Source organism: Carassius carassius, chromosome 35 (assembly GCF_963082965.1).
Source record: "Carassius carassius chromosome 35, fCarCar2.1, whole genome shotgun sequence".
Taxonomy (NCBI): domain Eukaryota; kingdom Metazoa; phylum Chordata; class Actinopteri; order Cypriniformes; family Cyprinidae; genus Carassius; species Carassius carassius.
Genome location: NC_081789.1, coordinates 3,645,078 through 3,669,664, shown reverse-complemented (window position 1 = coordinate 3,669,664; position 24,587 = coordinate 3,645,078). Strand labels below are relative to the sequence as shown.

At 37.0% G+C, this 24,587-nt stretch overlaps 1 protein-coding gene across 5 annotated transcripts; it reads right to left on the bottom strand.

The window, feature by feature from the left end:
* Positions 1–84: 84 nt before the first annotated feature.
* On the bottom strand, positions 85–24,084 carry pfkpa (phosphofructokinase, platelet a). 5 transcript variants are annotated; one of them, XM_059524292.1, is made up of 23 exons: positions 23,850–24,084; positions 20,743–20,816; positions 19,926–20,003; positions 19,608–19,797; positions 19,217–19,382; positions 19,037–19,081; positions 18,817–18,925; positions 17,597–17,692; positions 15,855–15,947; positions 15,164–15,289; positions 14,681–14,745; positions 13,884–13,953; positions 12,553–12,699; positions 11,493–11,563; positions 11,275–11,362; positions 9,780–9,932; positions 6,691–6,843; positions 4,810–4,974; positions 4,531–4,592; positions 3,964–4,075; positions 1,970–2,069; positions 778–883; positions 85–689 (listed from the first exon to the last, which is right to left on the bottom strand). In XM_059524292.1, exons 1-23 carry the CDS (start codon positions 23,938–23,940, stop codon positions 533–535), a joined length of 2,517 nt encoding a protein of 838 aa, XP_059380275.1. In that variant the 5' UTR covers positions 23,941–24,084; the 3' UTR covers positions 85–532. The 5 variants fall into 5 exon arrangements, with proteins under 5 accessions (XP_059380275.1, XP_059380274.1, XP_059380272.1 ...); XM_059524291.1 differs by lacking the exons at positions 6,691–6,843; positions 17,597–17,692 and adding an exon at positions 18,194–18,289; XM_059524289.1 differs by lacking the exons at positions 9,780–9,932; positions 17,597–17,692 and adding an exon at positions 18,194–18,289.
* Between the last annotated feature and the right edge of the window lie 503 nt (positions 24,085–24,587).

The window sequence follows — 24,587 nt, the reverse complement described above, 5'->3', positions numbered from 1 at the left end:
TATTTATATACTGCAATATACATTACACGGTACTTCAAAGAAAAAGTGTACCTGTGATGTGTTTAATCAGACAGCAGACAGAGATTTCCACACATGTGATCCTGGTCTTTATTGGTGAGGGAAATGTTAACACTTGATGATGCAATACATTCAAACATCAAAGGGTGCTCTAGCGATGTGGACTTCACACCGGAACGTGGGATTTTTTACTTCTTTCCGAGAACTTCAGAGAGAGAAAGAGAGAGAAATGTGCTTTGAAGCGGAGCACTATTGCAAGGTGACGGGGTGACGGCAGGGCGACAGGAGCGAGGGACATAAAACAGCAAAACAAAACGCCACTGCTTCTCACACTCTCCTACGATTAACATCGATTTCTGTAAAATAACAAAGGGTGACATTTTTCAAACAAAGTGCTGACAGAACAATGTACTGCGGCCCAGAGGATAAAAGTGTCGAGGACAGCGCTCGCAGCCGCAGGACAGACGGCCCGTCTAAAGCGTGACCTTTGAACAGCACCGCTGTTTAGATGCGTTTAGATGGCAGCCATGGCCTCAGACTCTTTGGGTCGGCTGAGGACCACATGTTCCAGCTGTCCAGAGTCTGACACGTCGTAGCTGGTCTTGTACTTGGCCAGGATCTTCATGAGTGGACGTAACTTCAGCCACCACTGTTCTTTAGGGGTTCTGTGACTGAACACACAGGAGAGAAGGTCCGATACATTACAAAATACTAAATATTTGATGCTGTGAGAAGAGAAGAACTGTGGTGTGTGCTTACATGAAGTCGGTCTCGTCTTTGAGCTGAACCACAGGCTGGAAGACCATCGCACGCCGCCGCATGCCCAGCAAACAGGCCGAGTCTTCTGTGTTAGCAAACACTCTCCCTACACAACACAACACAACACACACACACACACAGGTTCAACACACAGTCGCTAAACTGGAAATACACAGATTAACAACAAAAAGAAATAAATACATTTATATAACTTATTATATTAATAGTTAGTATTATACTCTATTATAGTAATTAAGGATAGTATATAGGAATATTTACAATAGTGAACTGAAAAAAAGGGAGAATCCACAATAAAAAATAAATGCATATAAACAATAATGGAAATCCACAGATTAAAAAAAAAATAATATTATAATTATATAGCCTAGAATGTGAATAGTTAGTAATTACAGTATATTATATTAATGATAGATAATATATAGGAATGTTTAGAATAGTGAAGTGGCTAAAATAAAGTCAAATAAAATTCACAGATTATATATAAAAATCTAAATTAAACGTATATAGCCTATAATATTAATAGTTAGTATTTATACTATATTACAGTAATTATAGATGCTATATAAGAATATTTACAACAGAAAACTGTCCTACATAAAATATAGTGGAAATCCACAGTAATATTTATATAGCTTAGTATGTTAATAGTTAACACGTGTAGTATATTATTGTGATTATATATTGGAACAATTACAAGAGTGAACTGGCCGGAAAAAAAAAATAAAATAAAAAATGGACATATAGAGAATCCACAAATAAAGTATGCCTGTGTGTGTGTGTGTGTGTGTGTATAAATATATATATATATATATAGACAGAGAGAAAGAGAGAGAGAATGTCACCAAATCAGACTGGTTAAAACATAAATGTTTACCTTCATCTTTATTCATCCACAGGCACAGCATAAGTAATAAAAACACACACATAATACTGAGCTGAAACAATGCAGCGACTCTACAATAATATTTCTAAATCAAGTAAATCAAGGTCAAGGATTATGTTGAGTACTGTATTATGTGTGCAGTCATGATCATGCTTTAACAATATGACAATTACTGGTGAACCACAGCACAGGTCAGACAGAGGCGTGAGTGCTGAGTGAGCTCCAATGAGAGCTTTCCTAAAGTCTGTTTCAGGACCACATGAAGCGCGTGACTGTTGTCTTTCATACCTTGTCTGTAGCTTTCACTCAGCTTCTTGGTGATCCACTGCATGGCCTTGGCTGCAATTTTGGTCCCAAAGTTACGGTCAAATGGAGAAGGAGAACCACCCTAGTGAAAGATACATATTGGTAATAAAGAATCCTTTAATGTTTGTTTGTCATGTTATTTTTCTATAATGTTAATATTATAATTAGATATGATAGTTTCCTATTACTTATTTCATTTATTACTTGAGATGCACCGATCGACTGGCCTGGGCCTGACGTCACTTACGCTCACATCGCATGTAAACATGTCATAATCATGAAAGCTCTTCACTGGGATTGAAGAAGACACAATAAATGCTTTTCCACTGCATGGTATGGCATGGTACGGCTCGTGTTGAGGTTCCAAGCAAACCGTACTGTTACCAAAACATGACATGTAAACTTTGCTGATCACTGATTGGCCGAAGAGAATTGTCACTACCTGCGTCATTGAACTTGTGACATGCGACACAACAGAATTATGATTTAAATCAGCTCAGCCAGCGAAGGATCGAACGCAACTGTTTTTGTGCTTTTGTGGTCTGTTGAGGAAGTACAGACATTCCTCTTGTTGATAGCTGAGGAATGGATCCAGAGAATGAAAAAGTTCTTCAGGAGTCACGGCAGTAGAGGCGGCACAACTATAACGACATGTGAACAATCCCATCCAACCTTAAGCAGTACTAAACTACAGTAGAAAAGCAAACCAAGCCAAGCCGAGCCGTGTTGTACTGAGCTGTGCTGAGTCGGAGCACATACTGGAAAAGCTCCAAAAATCGTCAGCGATAAAACCATAATTGTTGTTTTAACGATGTGCAATTTGATATTATTGAGTATATTGCAAAAACCAAACACGCCGACAGAGTGCACACATACGTTACAGTAAGTGATAAAGTCTAGTAGGTTAGACTAGTGTGTGTGTCATATAGTGTGCGTTCTTTCGCTGCATGATTCAGTCTCTTAATATGCATTAAGAATGATCACAATTCAAGATACGAGGGCAGAGAATACATATATTCATATAGTTAAACAATATCGAACTAAGAGTGCTGTTTTTTTTCCCAAAAATCTGCATGATTACAAATGTGATATTGATTTTATACAACAGTTCAATAAACAAGAATACGTTTATATAAAGAGACTTATGTTTTAGATAACATGTTGGCTGTTTTTGCTCTATTTTGATCTATTTGAACAACATGATGGTGTTTCGTTCCTAATGAATCAACCGTTTAAAGGATTTGGTTCAATTGAATCGCCTATTAATTACCAATTAATGGTGACTTGCTGCCACCTACTGGTGGTTTTGATTTCACATTTAAAAAAAAATATATATATATAATTTCAAATAACAGTATTCAACATTTATGTCTAAAAGAACAAAACATTATTTATGCATTTGTAACTGCAGGATAAAGCATCCCATGCCCCAACGAGCTGCATGAAACTGTGTGAATGCATCTAAACGGCATTTTGCCAGATTCATTTTGTTGATACTGATTTCATTTGCCTGGTAACAGCCCAAATTTCTTATTATTCTAATTGACTACTTAAATTTAAGAATTTGACTCAAAACATGACACATCTTTAGAAAAAATTGAAAGATAAATTTAGAAAGATAAAAATGCTTAGTATTATACATAATACAATCAAATTAACCTTACATGCTTAAAACAATATATCCCAAATAATAATTTTATAATATATATAAAGAAACATTTCGGTAGGCCAGGTATTCTTTGCACATGAAAACCAGCCCAGACAATACAATACAAGCACCATCTAAAGTGCTCCTGTTTCCAGATTATAGCTGTCTTTATATTAAGCAATCATAATACTCTCGCTGGTTCACATGAATTAGCAGGCAAAAGAAAATGGTTTGTCTGCTACAGAATACTGATTCATTAAAGTGGAGTTAATGGTGCCTGTCGGCCAGAGTGTTCTGTGATGTATGATTTATGATTTATGTGCAGTACCTGCTGCATGTGACCCAGAACATTCTTCCTGCAGTCAAACACTCCCCTGCCCTCCTCGGAGTAGAGCTGATAGATGAAGTCTGTGGTGTAGTTTTCATTACTGTTCTCATTCCTGCATGAACACAAGCACAGACAAACCAGCTGAGTGAGTGACAGACCGCCTGAGGCTCTGCTCCCACGTCTCTATCACACACTGACCCAAAATACTGTCATCTGAGACAAGAGGAGAACAGACATGAGGGAACAAGCCACAAACTCAGAGTCTGTCTTCTCAGACAGACAGACAGACAGACACAGACAGAGACAGAGACACAGACACAGACAAAGACAAAGACAAAGACAGACAGACAGACAGACAGACAGACAGACACAGACAGACAGACAGACACAGACAGACAGACACACACAGACACACAGACAGACAGACAGGCACAGACACAGACAAAGACAGACAGATAGACAGACAGACAGACAGACAGACAGACAGAGACACGGATGGATGGATGGATGGATGGATGAATGGATGGATGGATAGATAGATAGAGAGACAGACAGACAGATAGATACCTCAGGATTAGTCCTCTCTGAATGCCGGTCTTCATTTTCTCTGTCAAGTGCTCTACGTTAGACTGAAGAAAAGAGAAATGCAGTTTCTTCATTTAACCAACAGATGGCACTAATGGTTTTTGTTTACTAACTGCACTAGACTTGACACTAAATCAGATTATATAACCTTATGTGTAATTATTAATGGATCATGTTACATAATTGTATTGCTAAGACTATTTTATTGCTAGCGTTTTAGCTGTGTGTTTGTGTGTGTGTGTGTGTGTGTGTGTTGTTAACCTGTAGGTCTCTAATGTCAAACGGCTCCTCAAAGATATACGCAGCATCTGCTCCTGCTGCCAGTCCACCAACACTGGCCAGATAACCACAGTAACCTCCCATGGTCTCGATGATGAACACGCGGCGCTTCGTTCCACTGGCAGACTGCTTAATACGGTCACATGTCTGACAAACACATACATGCTTAGTCATTTTATGTCTTCTTGAGTAATGCTGTAAATCTTGCTACAGTCTGCTGAATCACTATCATGCCGGATACAGTACATGCAACAAGAGCCACTTTTGGAAGTCCAACTAACTAAAAAATGTATTTTCTTACTAACTATTATGAGCACAAATCAGTCTGGAAACATGGAATATTTATTTTTTATGACAGTAAATCTAAGCCAAGATAAATTAGTTTGTGTTCACAGAGAGCTTTAGAAAGATAAACTGCACTGAATATGGGATTTTGGGAGACATCAAACTATTTATGATACACAGTAATTCTCCTCATACCAAACTGTATATAAGACTGCATATGCTATTACCAAATACACTGCTTTCTAAACTGTCTAAATGTTTTTATCACTAAGTATCTTTAAGTCATTCTCAGGAAACTGTGACGTGTGTGCTGTGTGTGTGTTATCATGTCCTACTGCTGTAATTAAACCAGTCACAATATTTGATATGTTTTAGTCATTTTATTATGCACAATATACTGGGTAATAAAAATAATCTTACTGTTTGTTTTTAATTAGAATATCAAACATGACTTGCATGCCCTATATTCACCATTAAAATGAAAATGTTATATAGAATAAGTGATATATAGACAAATATTATTTAGGTATAATATTTTATATTGTTAAGATTATTATTTAAGATATATAATTGTATTTTATATATTTATTGTTTTATTTGTTCATTAGAAAATGTACATTTTATCTAAATTTAACCTGCATTACATTTTTTTTTCCAACAACGACCTTTTGCTGTTACATTTCCCTTAAAAATAATGCTTTGGCATCACATTTGAGTGAATAACATTATAATTTTAAGTAACTAGGTGGTTCAAACAGAGATAGGTTTATGTATATTTCAATGTGTTATTAATACATACTTTTTGGCTGTCAGACTCTCAAGTCAACTCTGTTATAGGGAAAAATATTAATATCAAGCATTAAGAACTAGAATACTGACTGTAAATTTGGTATTTGAAAACATCATTATTAGATATTTTGCAATTTCAAATTGTGGATCTAATAGACTTGGCACATTCTTTTAAAATATATTAATCAAATATTATATTTAAATTATATTTATGTAAAAAATAGTATATAATTGTATAATCTTTAGTGGTATTTTGGCCTTGTCAGTCTTAATAGTTCAACTCTTTATGGAGAAAGATACTAATATTTAGCACATAAAATAATAGGATTTTATTAAAGCTTTTGCAATTTCAACCTCATAATATTCAACTCCAAAATGTGAAACTAATAGACTTGCCACATAACCTGTTTTTCTTTTGAAATTATAATTATGCACAAATTATTATCATACAAATAATGCAAAATAAAGAATATGTAATCTTATAATTTTTTTATAATTATTTCAATCTTCTTTTGGCCTCGTCAAGCTCCATATTTCAACTCTGTTATGGTAAAAATATTCATATGAAGCACACTGACTGTACATAATGTGATATCTGCAAGCTGACACTTTTATTAAACATTTTGCCATTTTCAACCCCGTTACATTCAATGCCAAAATGTGAATGTAACAGGCTTAGCACAAATTCTAATTCTAATTCTAGAATTACAAGGGATGTGTCTGGGTAGAAATAATGCTGTTTCCTAAGAATGACTCCTTAGCAGACAGGAAGGAGGTTTATCATCTTACCTCCACAATGGCATTGAGGGCCGTATCTGCCCCGATACTAAGGTCAGTTCCCGGCACATTGTTACTAATGGTGGCAGGCAGCATACAGAGCGGGACGCAAAACTCCTCATAGCTGGACCGAGCCTCACACAGCTGCAGCAGACACTCTAAGGCCTTGGGCAGGTCAGCACAACACAGCAGGGGACCACAGGGGACAGCACAATGCACACGTTAGACCAGCAGGGGGAGTACTGGTGCAGGAGTGGACCCTGCTGATGGGACACCCACCGTGTGATGGCCACCATGGCTTCCGATTGCGAGTTGAGGGGGAGAGGAAGGGGGTACGGATGGGGTCGGATTGACTTCTGCAGTCACACGCATACAGGGTTGTCACGCAGCAAAACAATGAAGCGAAACGGCAGGGATTCGGCACACTTGTAACAGACACAGAGGCAGCAAGATGACTCAGTCCACACATCAACACTGTGTACTGTAGTAGTGTACTGTAAGGTTTAAGTTGATTTAAATGTGTCAGTTAGCCCACATTCTGTCATTATATACCCTCATGTCATCACCACTGTTGTTTTGTTTCATAAGAAATAAACATTTTAGAGAATTATATATTAATGACGCACTATATTTGAAATATTCTGAACTGACGCAGTAGCTTTAAGTGAGTTGTTTTTCTGAACATCTGTAGCTACATTCACATCCACTATTTGTGCTATTTTATTATTAACTAAATGTTTTGTTATAGTGTGTGCGATGTCATCCCTTAGATTTTTTTTTAATATATAAATTTTGCATTAGTTTTATCGCAAAAGTCTTCCCTTTAGCTGTTTACATAATTAAGTGTATCACAAATTTTTTAATCCTTTACATCCCAAATCATTTCAAAAGTTGAGAGAGCAATAAGAGAAATTGGCATATGAAATTTTTAAATAAGGAAATATAAAATAATACAAAATAAAATAAAAAATTAAGACGTGTAATCAATAATAATAATACAAAATAATAATAATAATAATAATAATAATAGACAAAATAAAAAATTAGAATACATGTTTTTTGAAGAGATAACATTCTTACAAATAGTAATAATATAATTGTATATACAACTTAATAATATCAACAGAATGGATTTCACACACCTTTGAACACTGCAGAAAAAACAAAAACAGTGCTTTAATGGGAGCAGCATTACACTATATTTATTTATGTTAATGGTATTATTATTCAACATTTATGCGCTTAAGTTAAATGGGTCAACAATTGAAAAATTGCATTTCCAAAAAACCTTGGATGGACACCTGGATACTGACGCTTTATGCATAATTGTTTATAAGAGAATGATATTTGGGAGCGAAGGAAGAGAAGATTTCAGTTTTGGTGTTTTAGTTATGGAGGATTTTTCATTCAGGATTCATATTTTTTTAAACATCTTATATATCTTTATTACTTTATATTTTAGTTCAACAAAACGCTGAGTTTGGAAGACATGAGGGATTTAGGTGAACATTTATATATGAAAAACTGTCAGTAACCTGTGCTTTAGTAAGGCTTGTGTTGGTTTAAAGTAAACCATGGATGTAGAGAAACTATGCAGACAGACTCCAGTTCCACCAGTGTTAGCTGAGCTCAGCGATCTGTTATGACGGGTTAATGCAGTGTGATCACAGCACAGCACAGGCTCAGTCACATGACAGCCACAAAAAAAGCACAGCTCAAAACATGCCGCCATCATGTCATCTCCACTTACCTGTCAGCTAACGGCTCACCTTTGCGTTTACCAGCTCAAACATTAATGCTTGATGTAGAAATATCAGGCTAAATCTCACAAAACTACCAAGAACATGGCCAGGTCATATTTCATCACACAAATTAATAAGGAATAATATTTTAAAAGAAAATGAAGTTGAATTTGGCCTGGACATATATTAATAAAATGCATCTTTCTTTGCATGTTTGTTAATTAAATTAATTTTGTCCTGTCTACTAAAATGCCTTCATGTTGTTGGTTGTTGAAGGTTTCCTTTGTTTATAAATGTTTAGTTTATTTGCTTTTTTAACTTTTGACTATTACACTGATGAATGATTTTTAATTTTTTTTTTTTTTTAAAGCAGACTTGAATTTATTTAGCTCATTAGGCATTATATTATGGTGACTTGGATGCCTATCTCAACCCAGCAGGCACAGGACATCAATATAATGTCAGGTTGACATTTTGGACAGACGTTATAATTTGGCTGAAAATGAAAATCGGGTTGACGTCAGTATTTGACGCCAATTTGATGTTGACTTAAAGGGTTAGTTCACCTAAAAATTAAAATTCTGTCATTAATTACTCACTCTCAAGTCGTTCCAAAGCCCATAAGACCTTTGTTCATCATCTGAACACAAATTAAGATATTTTTGATGCATTCTGAGAGCTTGAGAGCTTTGACCCTCCCATAGACAGCAAGGGTACTACCACAAACAAGGTCCAGAAAGGACCTTTGGATGAACTAATCCTTTAACGTTGGATTTTGGTTAAACAACTTAAAAATCAACAAATATCATCGACAGCTGACGTCGCCATTGGTCATCAAATTAGCATTGGCATTAGACACTGAATTTTGGTCGATTCCTGTCACAACCGAAATTGAACCAAATATCAATGTCTTAAGACATTGTGTGACTGCTGGGAATAAGATTTGGTCGCATTTTTTAAAATTTGCAGCCAAAGAAAAATCCATAGTCTTTTGCCAATAGTGAAGCAATTTATGAAGTATAATCCATGCAGCGGATTACAGCGGATTATTATGCAGCGGTCACTTCTAAACCAAGTATCTTTCTGTTGGCCCATTTGAACTTGAATATGAAATCCGTTGCACAATCTTTCACTCTTGTGCGAAATTCTCAATTGTGACTGGATCTCATCCTCGAAAACTCACTGAACAATGGTGAATGCGAACGCAGCTTTAAGTTTTGGAACCCACTGCTGCTGGTAGCCTAGTCTGACATGATTGGCTGGTAAACGTAAGGTAGAGCCTCTGTGATTGGCTTGTAAAGAGAAGACAGAGACTCTGATGTGATTGGCTGGTGGGTGGCGCCCTCCAGCCTCACTTACATCAGTGATAGTGTTCAGAGCCGTGTCTGCACCAATGCTGAGATCTGAGCCAGGCACATTGTTGGAGACTGTGGCCGGCACCATGACCATTGGCACACACAACTCTTCATAAGTCCCACGGGCTGCTAACAACTCCATGATCCCCAGGAGGGCCTGCAGGGCAGGGCAGAGCCGGGGATTTAGTGAACCGCCACCGGTGCAGGGAATGGGGATGGAATGAGGGGACAGACAGGGAAGGAACCGAGTGGAAAGCCACGGCCATCACGACGGAGAGCATGAGATAGAAGATCCACTCCGTACACACACTTCAAATTGAAACACTTGCGTAAAATACATACACACGTCTGTATAGAAAGAGAGAAGATGAGCCTGAACTCAAAGCATGAGATGACTTTAGAAAAGCAGTTGAGCTATTCTGGAATTGAGGGTCATTGTTCGGTCTTTAATTGCGCCGTTTGTCTTCTCAGCTGTTTGAATGTGAAATGGCTGAAAGATTAACTGCTAAGAAGGTGATTAGCACCATTTTTCAATGATTTTGGATGTTACTTATGAAAAGATTAGGAGCACAGGAAGCTTTAGATGATACATACATATATATATATATATATATATATTATTGTTAATAATGGTATAATACCAATGGGTAACACTTTGCAATAACCTTTCTTAGTTAACCTTAATTAACTAGCATTAACTAACAACGAGCAATTAATTTCTTTCAGTATTTATCAATCTTTGTCAATGTTGGTTAATTAAAATACACCTCTTAGTTCATGTGAGCTCTGGTTCATTAAATAATATTAACAGATACAAGTTTAACAAATAAAGGTTTTAAAAATGTATTAGTACATGTTGTAATTAACATTAATTATGATTAATGCTGTAGTAGAGTTTTTCATTGTTTGTTCATGTGGACTAATGCATTTAGTGGAAAAGCTTGGTACTGTGCCCAAACAAAATCTCATTTTTTGAGATATCAACCTCAAATTTGGAACATAACTTGTGCAGAATTCTGATTTTATAGCAGTTTTAGAGTAAAACACGTTTTGTAAAATATATATTTTATATAAAATCTAAATATTTTAATTATTATATTTTATATTTTCATAAACTTAAACTTTGTTATATAATCTTTATAACTTTTTTCACTTCTACGATAATCTTCAGTGTCTGCTTTAAAAAGAGACCAACCAAAGCATTCACAATTTATAACAGTTTAAGCTGGAAATGTCATTTTAGCGTCTATGCTCAAAAAGTGGAACCGACAGTTAACAGGTTAAGGAAGTTTATTGCAAAGCGTTACCTTTTTATGGTGGTTTCATTTGACCTAAATGCAAAAAATGTTTTCAAATAAAATAATTGTAAAATATTATATATAATATTAACTGTGAAGCACATCACATGTTTTAATTTATTTATAAAACTGACCATCTTGTGACACACTAAATGCTAGATAAAACATTAAAAAGCCTAAAGCCCAGACTGGGAGACTTACCTCAAATCCTCCGATCATTAACAGTGCATTTATGTTATATTGTCGCATCTGTTCTGCAATTTTTTCAATGTGCTTTGCAGGAAGTGTTCTGCCAATTTAAAAACACTACAGTGAGTATATAGCACATTGAATGCAAAATTATCTGCATTACTAAAATCTGTATATAAACATGCAACTTAACCTTTGTATATAAGATAAATACCGTTTAGTTTAGTTACCGTTTAGTTCCCAGCAGGGATCCACCCTGACCCGTCCATCCACCTACATCTGCCCAATTCACCTCTTTTATCTGAGAAAGGAAAGCATAGTGTTCAAAAATGTGTTGAAACATCAATTTCTTAAAATTGTATATATATATATGTATATATAGACTTACAGTAATTGTTTTTTAATGTAGTTTTTTTTTATTTTTTTTTATAGAAATCCACATGGTTTAGATGCAATTATCATTCATGTGCTTTCTAAATTCACTGGCTTATTGGATTAGACTGGCTAAAGAGATCATAATGGAGAACTCCGCTATGATGAGACTCTTTCAGCCAAAAAATAACTCAACAAGTCTATCAATTCATCAGGGCCAGAGAGAAAGTAAGAATTCATCAATCAAACAAACAAACATGTATTTTGAACCTATTGTTAAAAGCACATAAGGATTTGATGAGGCATTGCTTTCTCTAACCAAGTGTGTAATCCTCCTTGATTTTGTTCAACAAGATAATTAGTGGATCATGTCTTAATCTAAGGGCCAAGCCCATGTAATGTAATTAATTGCTCAGTGTTTATCTTGATTCCTCCGAAAGCTCTTAGCATACAGCTAAAGGATTTTACACATCGCCCCCTATCAGCCCAGAGTGGTACTGCAGTGGTAAATGAGTTTATGTTAATCCTGTCATGTTCTGCATCAGAGCAGCAGAGCAGGGATAGAGCAGCCTGTGCTGCTTTCAACACCTACTTGAGTTAAACGTGTTCATTTACTGAGTACTTCCTGCTATTGATGCAATTACTACAGCAATAAAATTAGCACAACTGGATGTGAGCATGCCGTTTAAAAGTGCAGTATGTAACTGTAAACTAGATGCATAATAACAAAATAACGTTTGTTAAAACAATGACTTGAACTGGATGAAAATTTGTGGTAAATGCACTTTATTTGCCGTCCAAGCATGGCACAATTTTGCTCACACGTAAAGCATATCTGTGGTTCTTGAATGTCTCCCATATAAGCCACCGAGTTTAAAACCTGGTTATTAATATAGGAATGTGCAAATAAATATGTACCTGTCCCTTATAGAATCCTTCGAATCCGTCGCTGACAGCGAACATCTTGTGTCCCTCGGAGATGCCCACTCTGACAGCGGAGCGCACGGCTGCGTTCATGCCGGCCGCAGGGGCGCCCACGTTCAACACAGCCACGTTAAAATTGCTCTGAATGGGGGGTGAAGACATAACATGTCAAAAACGTTCAAATCACTTCTCATAATCCAACAAACTGTTTGCTTGCATAAGCCTTCAGCTATATTACTAACTTATGTTCGGTTCTCTATAATAAAGACATCAAGCGTCCTCATGGATTACTGTAAATCCTGCTGGATATATGCAGCCTGACATGTACAGCACATTAAAAATGGCCATATTTATTTATATAACTAGCAGGTATGTCTGTATATTTGAAGCCTGATATCACTGTGTTTTAATGTTGACCACTCGATGCCTATTAAGAATTGAACAATGTTTCCAACCAGCTGTGGCTGGTTCATCAATCTGCTTTCCATTCCCATCGGTGCAGGGTAATTTGGTCTTTCGTTTACTCGACACACAGCCCAGAGCATCAGAGAATGATTATTGACTAAACACTTCTGGACAAGTGGCTGTTTGACTCTGGTGACTGTGCCGTTCAAGACTTGTTTTCTGGTCTACACAAGGCTTTTAGAAAAGATAGCTTAGGGTTATTTAAAATACAGTAGGACAAAACAACTTTAAAACAAGATTAAATAGCTAATAATATATATATATATATATGTTCTATATTCTACATAGATGACTGATAAAATCTAAGCTGTGGAAGCTGGTTGTTTTCACCACAAAAACACTCAGGTATTGACATCGCAAACATACATTTGTCAGCATATGGCCTGTGTTTATACATCAGTGTCTGTTATTTAGCAAGTGATGTGAAGTGTTGTCGAGGGTAACCAATCATAAAAGAGCTCATTTGCATACATATGCATTAAATGGTCAATAGCAAAAACAGCCTGTTGGTGGAACATTGTTAACTAGAAACTTACAGTGTTGCTTCTTGATGTTAGTTTTGAAGCTTTAAAGCAAGCTAACACAACTAAAGGCCCTTTAAGGATTATTTGACATTGAGATGATGATAATAATAATACTAAAAATAACTATCCACAAGCAGAAATATTCACGCAGGATGTGTGTCAGGACTAATTTATCCTGGTTTCATCTGGAAGCATCTGCTAGGGGAGGAATTCTGTCTCACAGCATCCAGCAAGGGCTTGTGAATAGCTAAGTCTGGTCCAGAAGCATGCTGATGTCAAGTGAAAGATCACCAGGGTAAAACAAACACAGCATCCCTCTCAGGACCCGACACTCACGTGTGGAAGCTCAGACTCTGGTTTACGGTGAGCCAGCAGTTTGTAAGTCTTCAGATTGTTCTCAAAGCTCCTGCATGTGCACACACAAACATATAAGTGTTATCCTTATATTTTTGTAGTTGTGATCAAAATAAATTATTTGCAGGTCAGACAGAGCGAGCAGATGAATTGTATTGCATTGCTATTGCTATCCCATTTCATAGCGCAAAGTCACATGACTTTTTTGATGCGCATGAGGGAATTTATTCTGTAAATGTGTTTCCATCGTAGTTTCTGTAAAAGTTTTCGTAGTTTCTGTCAAATTTTTTGTGCATTTTTTTAATATATGGGCATTTTTCCATCCAGCGTTTTCTTTTTTTTGTTTTTGTTGTTTGTTTTTTTTGTTTTTGTTTTGCGATATTCCAAAATGGGCTAAAAAATAAGTGGATGGAAACATAGCTATTGTTAGAAATATAATTTTTTTTATTATTATTGCGCAGCAAATCAGGATATTAGAATGATTTCTGAAGATCATGTGACACTGAAGACCAGAGTAATGATGCTGAAAATACAGCTGCACATCACAGGATTTTAAAATATATTAAAATAGAAATAGCTATTTTAAATTTTACTGCAATATTACTGTCTAAAATGTATTTTTGATCAAATTCCGCCTCGGTGACCAAAGGAGACTTCTTTCAAAAACGTTTAAAAAAAAAACAGTAGTGTACAAGTTACTCTCAGTCGAAAAAAGCTTCAGTCAAACGACAAAATATAATTAACCACACCACAAGTTACAAACAAAACATATGAAATACCTGCCACGTAGCCGCACGGCCTCTTCAAATCTTTTCTCATCCATGGCCTTCTGCACCTCCTGAGTCTACAAGACAAACAAAAGCATTTCCTTTACACTGTAAATCCTGTGATATATGGTTTTTTGGGGGGTTTGAACTGACAATATCTGGATCATAATCCATTTCAACATTGAGAAAAAAAAAGTTATATAACGCACATTTTTCGTAATGTGTAAAAAAATACTGTATATATATATATATATATATAAAATCTAATTTTCATTACTGTAATGAAGTAAAGTGAATCATTTTGAACAGACACAGTTTTTATTGAACTAAATGTAATTAGATATTAAATGTAAATAAATTCATAGGGATGCAAATGTCGGAATGATTCATGAGTGCAGCAGTAATGCTGTGTTTTCATTCCTCTGCTGAACTGCATGAGTGAGGATCTTTATTATCACAGCACTAAACCCGACGTGGCATCTGTCCAAGTCTTACCATCTGCACACACTCCATGAGGGGCAGCCGCACAGACTGGTTCCCTCGCAGAGACACCACGCAGGCTGCCGTGTTTGCAGTGGTCTCAAGCAGTGCCAGAACTGCCTCTACACCCATACGACTGGCCTGAGAACAAACACAAGACAGCACTGCAATCTGTGGTGCACTTATTCAGCTCTAATGGAATCTGAGTCACTTTATGTATAGGAATAGTTTTTATTCCATGTAAACAGAAAATGTCATTTTAAATCCTTCTTGGAATTACATACTTGACTTGTTTCACCCCGCACTAAGAACTTCTACAGTACATATTGTGTTCATTAAATATATTTAATCTGAAGTATTGCTTGTGTGTTATGTTTAAGCTAATTTTATGAGAAATGTATGCCTGTTGGATCCAGCTGCTGTTAGTGTTGTTTGTGATCGACAGCATGCCAGAGAAGATCTACATAAACATAATGTTGAAAATAAATAACAAATTCCCCCAGAAGACCACTTAGGAAAAACGCTTAAGTCCTTCTGTTCCTCCATTATTCTTTTTTAAATTTCCCCTGAGTGTACTTGAGGCTTTATTTTGTGCTTCATCATTGTGGAAACCGCAGAACACGTGCCGTGTGTGGACATCAAATCTGTTTATGTACTTAATGTAAGCTGCCCAACCCTCCTGTTTATATCTGCAAGAGTATCTCACCAGAATCCTGTCAAATGCTGAAGGGGTCCCTCCTCTCTGGACGTGGCCCAGGATGGTCACGCGTGTGTCGAAGCCCAGACACTGAACCACCAGCTGGAGGGGTAATAAAGAAGATTTAGAGCTGAATTAGAGGAATCAAGGGAACTTTGTGGTTTATATATATATACATATACGTTGCCCATCATGCAAGATATAATAAAAAGTTAAATCCTGTCCCTTTAGTTTATTGTAAGTAAAAATGATCACTATAATCATACTGTTTATTAGCCATTCACTAAAATGTTAATAATTAAGTAAACCCCAAACTGAAAATGATGTTGTCATTTACTCATTATTGTTTAAAACCCTTATGACTTGGAACACAAAAAAAGTTATTTATATTTCCAAGCTGCTTAAATGTTGGTCTGTTTCTAACACAAAGCTATTGTATCATTTGGGCTATACTGCACAAGCTGTATTGTTTACTTCTGCAATACTTTTATAGGTGTGTGCGTGTGTGTGTGTTTTATTTATTTATTTTTTCCTATTTTTTTTTTGAGTTAGCCCCTGGTCACTGTTAATGTATCGAAGAGGACATTGTTAGAATTCTAAAAAATATAAAAATGTTGTGTCCCATTGAGAAAAAAAGTCATATGAGTTTGTAACAACAGACAGCAGAGTCACAGTAAATGATGCCAGAATTTTGGGTGAAGTACTCCTTCTTATGTAATACTAAATTGAAATATTGTACAGTATTAGGCTATTTAATGATAAACCTTTGTAAAAGCCAAAAAAAAAAAAAAAAATAATAATAATAAAAATATATATATATATATATATCATAAGAATGCATGCATTAGCATAAAGATTCAAAAGAAAGCTGCAATGCACATGCAAAGAATAAGAAACTGAGCATTAATTGGTGAAATCAGAACAGCTTTTCTTGCTAGTCAGTAAATTAGAGCCCATTTTTAGTAGTTAGCATTCAGAGACTGTGCTAAACATAGTAATTGGTTCAACTCCTGCAAGACCTTTTTCAGGCTGAGAAAATGTACTCCAACTCACACAACAATCTGAACAAAGAAAACAGAAATGTTTCAATTTCCACAACTAAATCTAGATTTTTACACTGGCTGAAGTAAATGTGAGTGGTGCTTGCCTGTGTAACACATTTAACTTGCAAATCTTCCCCACAATTTCCCCTTTTTCTATGATATTCTGTACCTGGATAAGGCTGGGGCCTCACATATGTACAGTACATGTAGCCTATTCCTCTATGATGTTCTAATAAGTTGATTTTTCTAAGTGTCTGTCTAAGATATCATTCATGTCAGTACCACAAAAAAGTGACAAGATATGGAATGAAGTCTAGAATTTAAGGTTAAGGGTTTTTACAAATAAAGTATGAGCCATACTAATAGTGTTGCTTACCTAGTTTTTCTTGAAACAGATAGTATTCTGAAAGAACATATAAGACTGAACTGTAAAGCACTGGGAGATGTGCATGCTCCTGGTTAAATTAGCATTCAAAATGCTTACTCACTGAAGCCGTGCAGTATTAAGATATAAGCAGAGGATAGCCGTAGCTGGTTATGTTCAGAGGTGACCACAAGTGCCGTACCAGAAAGAGTGTGTGTGTGTGTGTGTGTGTGTGTGTTTAAGCAAACCACACAGGACAAAGCCAGAGAAGGGCGGACAAACAGAGCTCACAGAGGTCAGGGGTCAGTGCATGAGCTGGATCTCTATGCGCCTCATGTACTTACATTCTTTACATGTTCTGAGGTAATGGCCTTGTTGTTACGATCAATCGCACCTTCAGCTACTATTATGATATTCAGCCTTTTCATTCCTGCCCGTTTCTAAGAGGGTAAGAGACACATCACAAACCGAAGACAAAACAGCGGGAGAGATTCAAAAAGCTGGAATTCAGGCTGCAGAAGTGGCTCTGTACTGAAAGCCCAATGCCACTGAAGCAACTTTTCCTTGAGAGCAAGTGGCTGTACTCTTCTTTATAATTACCAATTTGCTTCACTTTTTTGGTTAAGTCGCCAAGTTGTTGCACTGTCTACTAAGTCACTGTTCGTAGATACAATTACTGTTAGTTGAATTTCCGAGTCAATGTACTTGCGGTCAAGGCCAGCAAAACTCTGTACTACTGGTTGCTATTGAACTTGAATATGACTTATCAAGTTATCAATGCAAATTGCTTTCAGTGTGAAAACCCTTGTACATCTCATGGCATGTAGTAGAATCTGCAGCAAGTCTTTGAGTCTCTTTGGAGTCTTTTTGGCAATGGGCCGCTCCAGATATGGACCATTCCAGATTTTTGCTCTCTCCCTTTGAAAACATTCAGTACTCACATCCTTGACTATACTAGAAGTAATAGCTTTTCCATGTCTGTCAATGGCTCCTTCAGCGACTATGATTATGTTCAACCTTGAACCTCTGGATCGCGTCTGGGGCAGTGAACACATTTGTTTCACAAAAAAACATGAGCATGTTACAGAAGCGTATACCAATAGACAAATGGATAAATGGGATTAATATGTAATGTAAATCCGTAACCTGTAAATGTGTATGTACAGCCCATGATGAAGAGTAGTGATACTGCTAACTGTATTTTTAGTAGTGCGTCTGTTTCGACAAATACTGATAAATCCATAATAAATATCACACACTTCTAGAACGTCTCTATCAAGTTGTGATGGAAAGCTACAGTATACATTTCAGTGAATATATTCTACTTCATAAAAATTGAAGCTTATCTGAAGTTAATCCAGTTGACATTATAGCTTGCAGTTTGTCAGAGTCGCTTCCCTAACAATGTGCACACAACCTCAAGCTTACTTTAATGGTTTTGACAATTTTTCCAGGTGAAAAACTAGTAATGAATGTAATACAAGTGTGACCTTCTGACTAACAGGAGAGGTGTATCATGTGTGCTACATCTAGTTTAGTGAGAAGTGATGTATTTTTGTTTTACCGCGGAGAGTTTTTGACACATTTTCTCTTCCCAGCCATCCTCAGGGGGCATTTCAGGAATCAACACCCAGTCGGCTCCACATGCCAGGGCACTCACCAATGCCAGATAGCTTTACATAAGCGCATACAGATACGTAGAGTACAGGGTCTTATTTGAGAGAATGCAGCACGCAAATACCATGCCAATCATATGTTTTGAACAAATCCATAATATATCTTACCCACAATGCCTGCCCATCACCTCCAGCACAAATGTCCTCTGGTGACTGTAAACCACAAATAATTATTAGCCAATGACTAGGAATCACTCAAAAACTGGCTTTTTTTTACAATAAACATCTGGTGATTTAAGATGAAGTCATTTTAGATTCATGTAACCTTGTTATGGATTGTTGAAGTACCTCTGAGCTGTAGTCATGATGGCATCCACCACCTCGATGATTCGGTGGAGGGCTGAGTCTGTTCCTATTGTCATGTCGGTGCCACAGAAGTCATTGTCGATAGAGCCCACCATGCCAACAATGTGAAGAGCAGAGTATTTCTGAGCTGCCTCCTCATCAATCAGACCTACGATCGAAAACAGCAACAAAAAAGCATATTTGATCATTTTTGGCAAATTTAAGCCTAACTGAAATCATAGAAAATTCATGACCAAAACTTTGGTCATGACCAATGACCAAAATTCTGATAAATTCATGTATAAATGTTTTGAACAGCTAAAATGCTTTGCATGTAAATCTGTACATAAAATAACCCTCAATAAATTAGATTTCTATCATCTGCAGCTCATACTTTGCTGGACCAGCTCTGCCAGCAGGCCACTCCACTCCTCTCTGAAGAGATTGGCCCCGGTCAAGCTGCCGTCTCCTCCAATCACACACAGGTTAGTGATGCCCCTCTGCACCAGGTTATGAGCCGCCTTCAGACGACCTTCGTGCGTGCGGAAATCTTTGCATCGTGCGCTACCTATAACAGTGCCTCCCTGAAACACAAGCATACCAAATCTTAACCATAGCAAACATGAGATGGAAAAGCTATTGATCTTGCGACACTAGCAGCATTGGTATGTCCGAATGCTCTGAGGGGCTGTATGCTTCTCATCACACCCACCATTTGCAGCATGCTGGACACACTCTCCCATGTCGCCTCCTTGATGTTGTCGCCTCCATCCACCATACCCTGATATCCCTGTACAATACACAAACATGCATTTAAAATCGTGGCTCTTATCCCTGAATGACCTCTTAGTTACCAGAAATGAAATTTAATAACCAGTTCACGGAAATTGTCTGGCAATGTTCTGGCTTTGCAAAGACATTGCTTCACACAAGGTGAAGTGTGTCATTTTTGCACCACTAGAAAATGCAAATGCGACAAAAAAATGATTTAACAAGTCAAATGACACGCTTCAACTTTAAGAATGAGGAGGGAATCATGAGAAAACTGATGTGTGTGTTTCTTCACCGCTGCAGTTGTATAAAAGCAGGGTGGGTGAAGATATTGGGTCTGCTACATCCAGACATCTCTTCAAGCAGGGCTAAGATGCTATGTGATACTAATGGAAAAATCGTGTTTATTTGAGGGCAGATACATGGGGCTTTAATTCAAACCACTGTGGAAACACTTCTGCTATGCCAACAACTCTGAAATGGATTAATTATTATTCACAATACATGACTTATTCCACTAAAAGCCTGTGTGTGTATTCATAAAACTTCTTAAGTAGAAACATTTCTATATTGGAAATAAATAACTGGCCATTGAGAGAGGGTGAACAGCAACATTGAGAGTCATTGCACCCATATGTTATACAGCAATGACATAGTTTGTTTTATTAATGTTTGCACATTAGTATTCAGCATGCAAAGCCATGTCATTCTAATGAACAGAATCATCTGAATTCTGTAGAAATGTACTAGACACCGACCTCATGAACGAAGTACACTTTGGCTCCAACATATATTCCCATTCGGACCACAGCCCGAACAGCAGCATTCATTCCTGCATGCAGGGAAAAAAACAGACACATCACATTGGAAGGATATCGGTAGAAAAATACTGGGAAAACAGGTTAGAACTGGCTGCTTGTTTGTATTAGCACTTGATCGTGTAATTTGAGGATCACTGGAATGCAACTGTGCAGCAGTCTCTGAGGTCCGTTCCTGACATATTTGGGCAAATTGTTGCTAGCCTAATACCTAATGTATTTACATCATTTATAATTGGTTAAATCTGGTTCAATACAATTCACCATATTTGCTCACTGAAAGCAACACTGCTTTTACTAGGCAACACAGGAAAGGAATGGGAAAGAATCAGAATCAGCAGAACAGCTCAGTTCATTTAAGGAAAACAAATATTGTAGGTGATTCGATTTCAGTAGACACCTGTGTTGAAGGAACGGGTTACACAAAAATGAAAAGTAATTCTTATTTACTCAACTGTAAACTTTGTAAACTGACTTTTCTTCTGAAGAATACAAAAAAAGAGCTCTTTTTCATGTGACTTCCAACTACAAAAGCACCATAAAAGTAGTTTGTATGACATGTGCATAGCTATATTCCTAGTCCTTTGAAGTTAGATACAGCGTGGGGGAGTATCTAGATACATGTAACGAAATTATGTGATTTAATTACAAAATAAGGTAACACTTTATTTGAAGGAGTTCCTGTTACACTTATTACATGTACTTACTATTACAACACAGACTTAACCCTAACCATATAGTAAGTAAATGTAGTTAATTAATATTACTCAGTACTTAAATGTATAATTACACTGTAACAACGACACCTTAACATAAAGTGTAACCTAAAATAAATGTAACTGTAGCCTAATCTGTTACAGTTACTGAGCAATATTTTTTTTTATTAAATTACAGCTATTTATGAAAATGTTAAATGTTAAAGATTACAAAGTGGACTGGATCTGAATATTTTCACACACATACAGACATGGTTGATTTATTTCCCAAATTGCATCAACTGCTCTAAAATACGAGAGACCAATGTTTCATGAGTTTAGGACACATGCTTATTCAATAACTGAATATGCTTTATTTTTAAGATAAACGTTTTTTTTTTTCCTCAGGCAGTTTCCTGTCGTATAGCTATGCAAAGATCTGATTTCAAAAACAGTGCCATAGCTATATGGTTCCTCTTTACTTTACCTCAGATCGAGCTCAAAGTATAAAGAGATGCTAATGTCTGATTTTGTGGTGGCTGTGGTTTAAAATTAAATTATCATAATCCTAATCCTAAGGATTTTGAAAGTCTGGCAGTAATCAGTGTTAACTGTAAGCCTGCTTTAAATGTTTGAAAATGATTAACAGTTGAAAACATTCGCTAGAAATGTATAAAAGTAATCAAATGCAATCAGTTACATTACTAATAAAGTAATTGAAATCATTACACTACTTTTCAACACTGGTCATACATAGCTTCATGTGACAAACAACATTGCCTGGTGGTTTTTAGATGGTTTTAAATCCACAGCTAAAGCAACAGTCTCTCTGGGCCTGTAGATACAGTATTGATTAGGTTTCTCCTAGACCTTTTTAGCCCCTTAGCTTTTTTAGAAAAAAGCCCTAGGTGTTTATCCCCCACCTGTTCGTCTGATGTCAGATTTATCAAGGTTAGAGATCGGCCCTACAGGCTCTGAAAGATTCAGTGTCACCGTGAGCTTGAGTTTTTGAGTCAGCCACTGTCAAATGATTTATCTAAACAGACAGAGAAATCAGCAGCCCTGCTATTCATGTCCTGCAGCTGCTTTAAAGATCTAAAGTGTTAATTGAGTGAATTCATCTATAACATGTTCTGTGTTTAGGATAGCCTACACAGATACATTAAGACACTGATAGTAGACATGACAGGAAAGTAACACGTAAGATTTTAATTATATTTGATAAAATAAACGAAATGAGTCGAAAAAAGATTCGTTCATTTTGCTGAACGAGCCGCAAGGTCCTTGTCGGTAAAGTGATCCGACCTTCCCATCACTAGTGTAAACGTGACATTGGTTTAAAGCCGTGCGCGTTGGTCACATGACTCATTTTCCTGTGACGTAATTCTTCGTCTCAAACGCGCACTCGCGTCTCCTCACGTACGCATCCTTCAGACTTCATACACCCTAAAACCCCTAATTCAACTCTTCTTTAAAAAAAAAAACACATCACTTCATGAAGAAAGAGTCGTGAGCTTTAAAACATAGTCTGAACACGGGAAAGCCACTGTGAAAAGCGCAACAACTTCCAGGACGAAGAAAATCATCGTTTCGTTGATTGACAGACAGAAACGCGCTGATATGAGGTAACACGGAGATGCCGGTTAATGTTAAGCGAACAGAAGCACGCATCATAATCTTTTAGTTTGGATGGAGTGGAGACAGTGAAGACAGTGTGGTGTTTGTGAAGGTCACATGATTCCGCAATGCAGAGGCATGTAAAGTTACTGATATTCATCTAAACACCAACTCAACAGATAGTAAAGTAAAGCTGTCTTCTATCTGAAAACATTACGATATAAACGAAAGCTTCTGTCATCTGACATGAGCTCAGATGTACTATTTACTGAGAGCTGCTTCATCCTCATCCTCCACCTCAACAAGCATTTCTACTAATATTAACCAGTCTAAACAGCAAGCAGTCGTGAAACTAAAATGATAACACTGGTCCTAAACGTCAACCATGTATCGCTCAAACATATCACATTGCAACATCTTTGACCTTGTAAAAATCTCGTGGTTACATTTCCTTCCCTTCGAACCTTCAAGGGCCACATCATCCATCCTGACGAGAAGCGAACCCAAGATTCGAACAAACTTGATACAATGTAACTGAACAGCCCATTTAATCCGGGTGACAGTGTACAATGTAACAAAATGCACATCACATGTCAAAGTGAAACTATGTAGAGATCTTTCTGAACACAGTGATACAATATGACACTAAAAAGATAAGGATTTCAAGTGATACATTAGAAGGAAATGTAAACTGAATGACCAAGAGCTGTCAGGATGATAAGAGTGTAACGTCACCTTGCGCATCTCCTCCGCTCGTCAGCACTGCTATGGCTTTCCCAGCGCCTGTCAGGTTCTCAAAGAACTTCTTGTTGTCTGTCTGAGCCATCTTCCCTTTTAATACTTACAATTGGTTAAAATACAATAATGAATCAATTAAACTCTGTATGAAACGGTGCCGGTTTGGGGACTCTGGCTGTCCTCTCCTCTCCTCTTCTCTTCCTGCGGTCTCCTCCTGCACGTCCTTCGCTCTCCCTCCTGAACCTGTAGCAATATTATTTGTGACTGACAGCTCTCTCAGCCAATGGCTGGTCAGATCCCGCGTTCCTGTCGGAATTTTAACCAATAGTAAATGCTGTCGGCGGCGTTTCCGTGTAGGAAGATGATGTTGGCGGCACAGTAATCTGACAAATATGGTCCGGCTAGTATCGGAAACTGTGAGATGCCGTCAAAGAGCAACGTTGAAATTAAATGAACAGTAAGTTTATTTCTGTCATCTGTAAATTTTTGAACTTATTATTGCGTTCACCGCAATTAGTGATTGAAGTTAACTTTGACGTTGTTAAACTTGTGCTAGCCATATCAGTAGCTTTGCAACCGTTATGCTGCCGTCTGTTGGCTTGTGTAAAAAAATGCAAGGAGATGCCATTGTAGGAGCATCATTAACACTTCACAGTCAGGCCTGTATGGTGTGATTTACAGGCTATATGATTTATTGAAAATAATACATGTCAGAAAACCGCTTTTATGTCTCAG

Excerpts from the sequence above, each read along its gene's own strand:
- pfkpa (XM_059524292.1), bottom strand. The coding sequence starts at position 23,940 with ATGGCTCAGACAGACAACAAGAAGTTCTTTGAGAACCTGACAGGCGCT. Across the intron at positions 19,798-19,925 it reads TGTCCAGCATGCTGCAAATG|GGAGGCACTGTTATAGGTAG; the intron begins GTGGGTGTGATG and ends CTTGTGTTTCAG. Across the intron at positions 2,070-3,963 it reads TTCTGGGTCACATGCAGCAG|GGTGGTTCTCCTTCTCCATT; the intron begins GTACTGCACATA and ends ATCTTTCACTAG.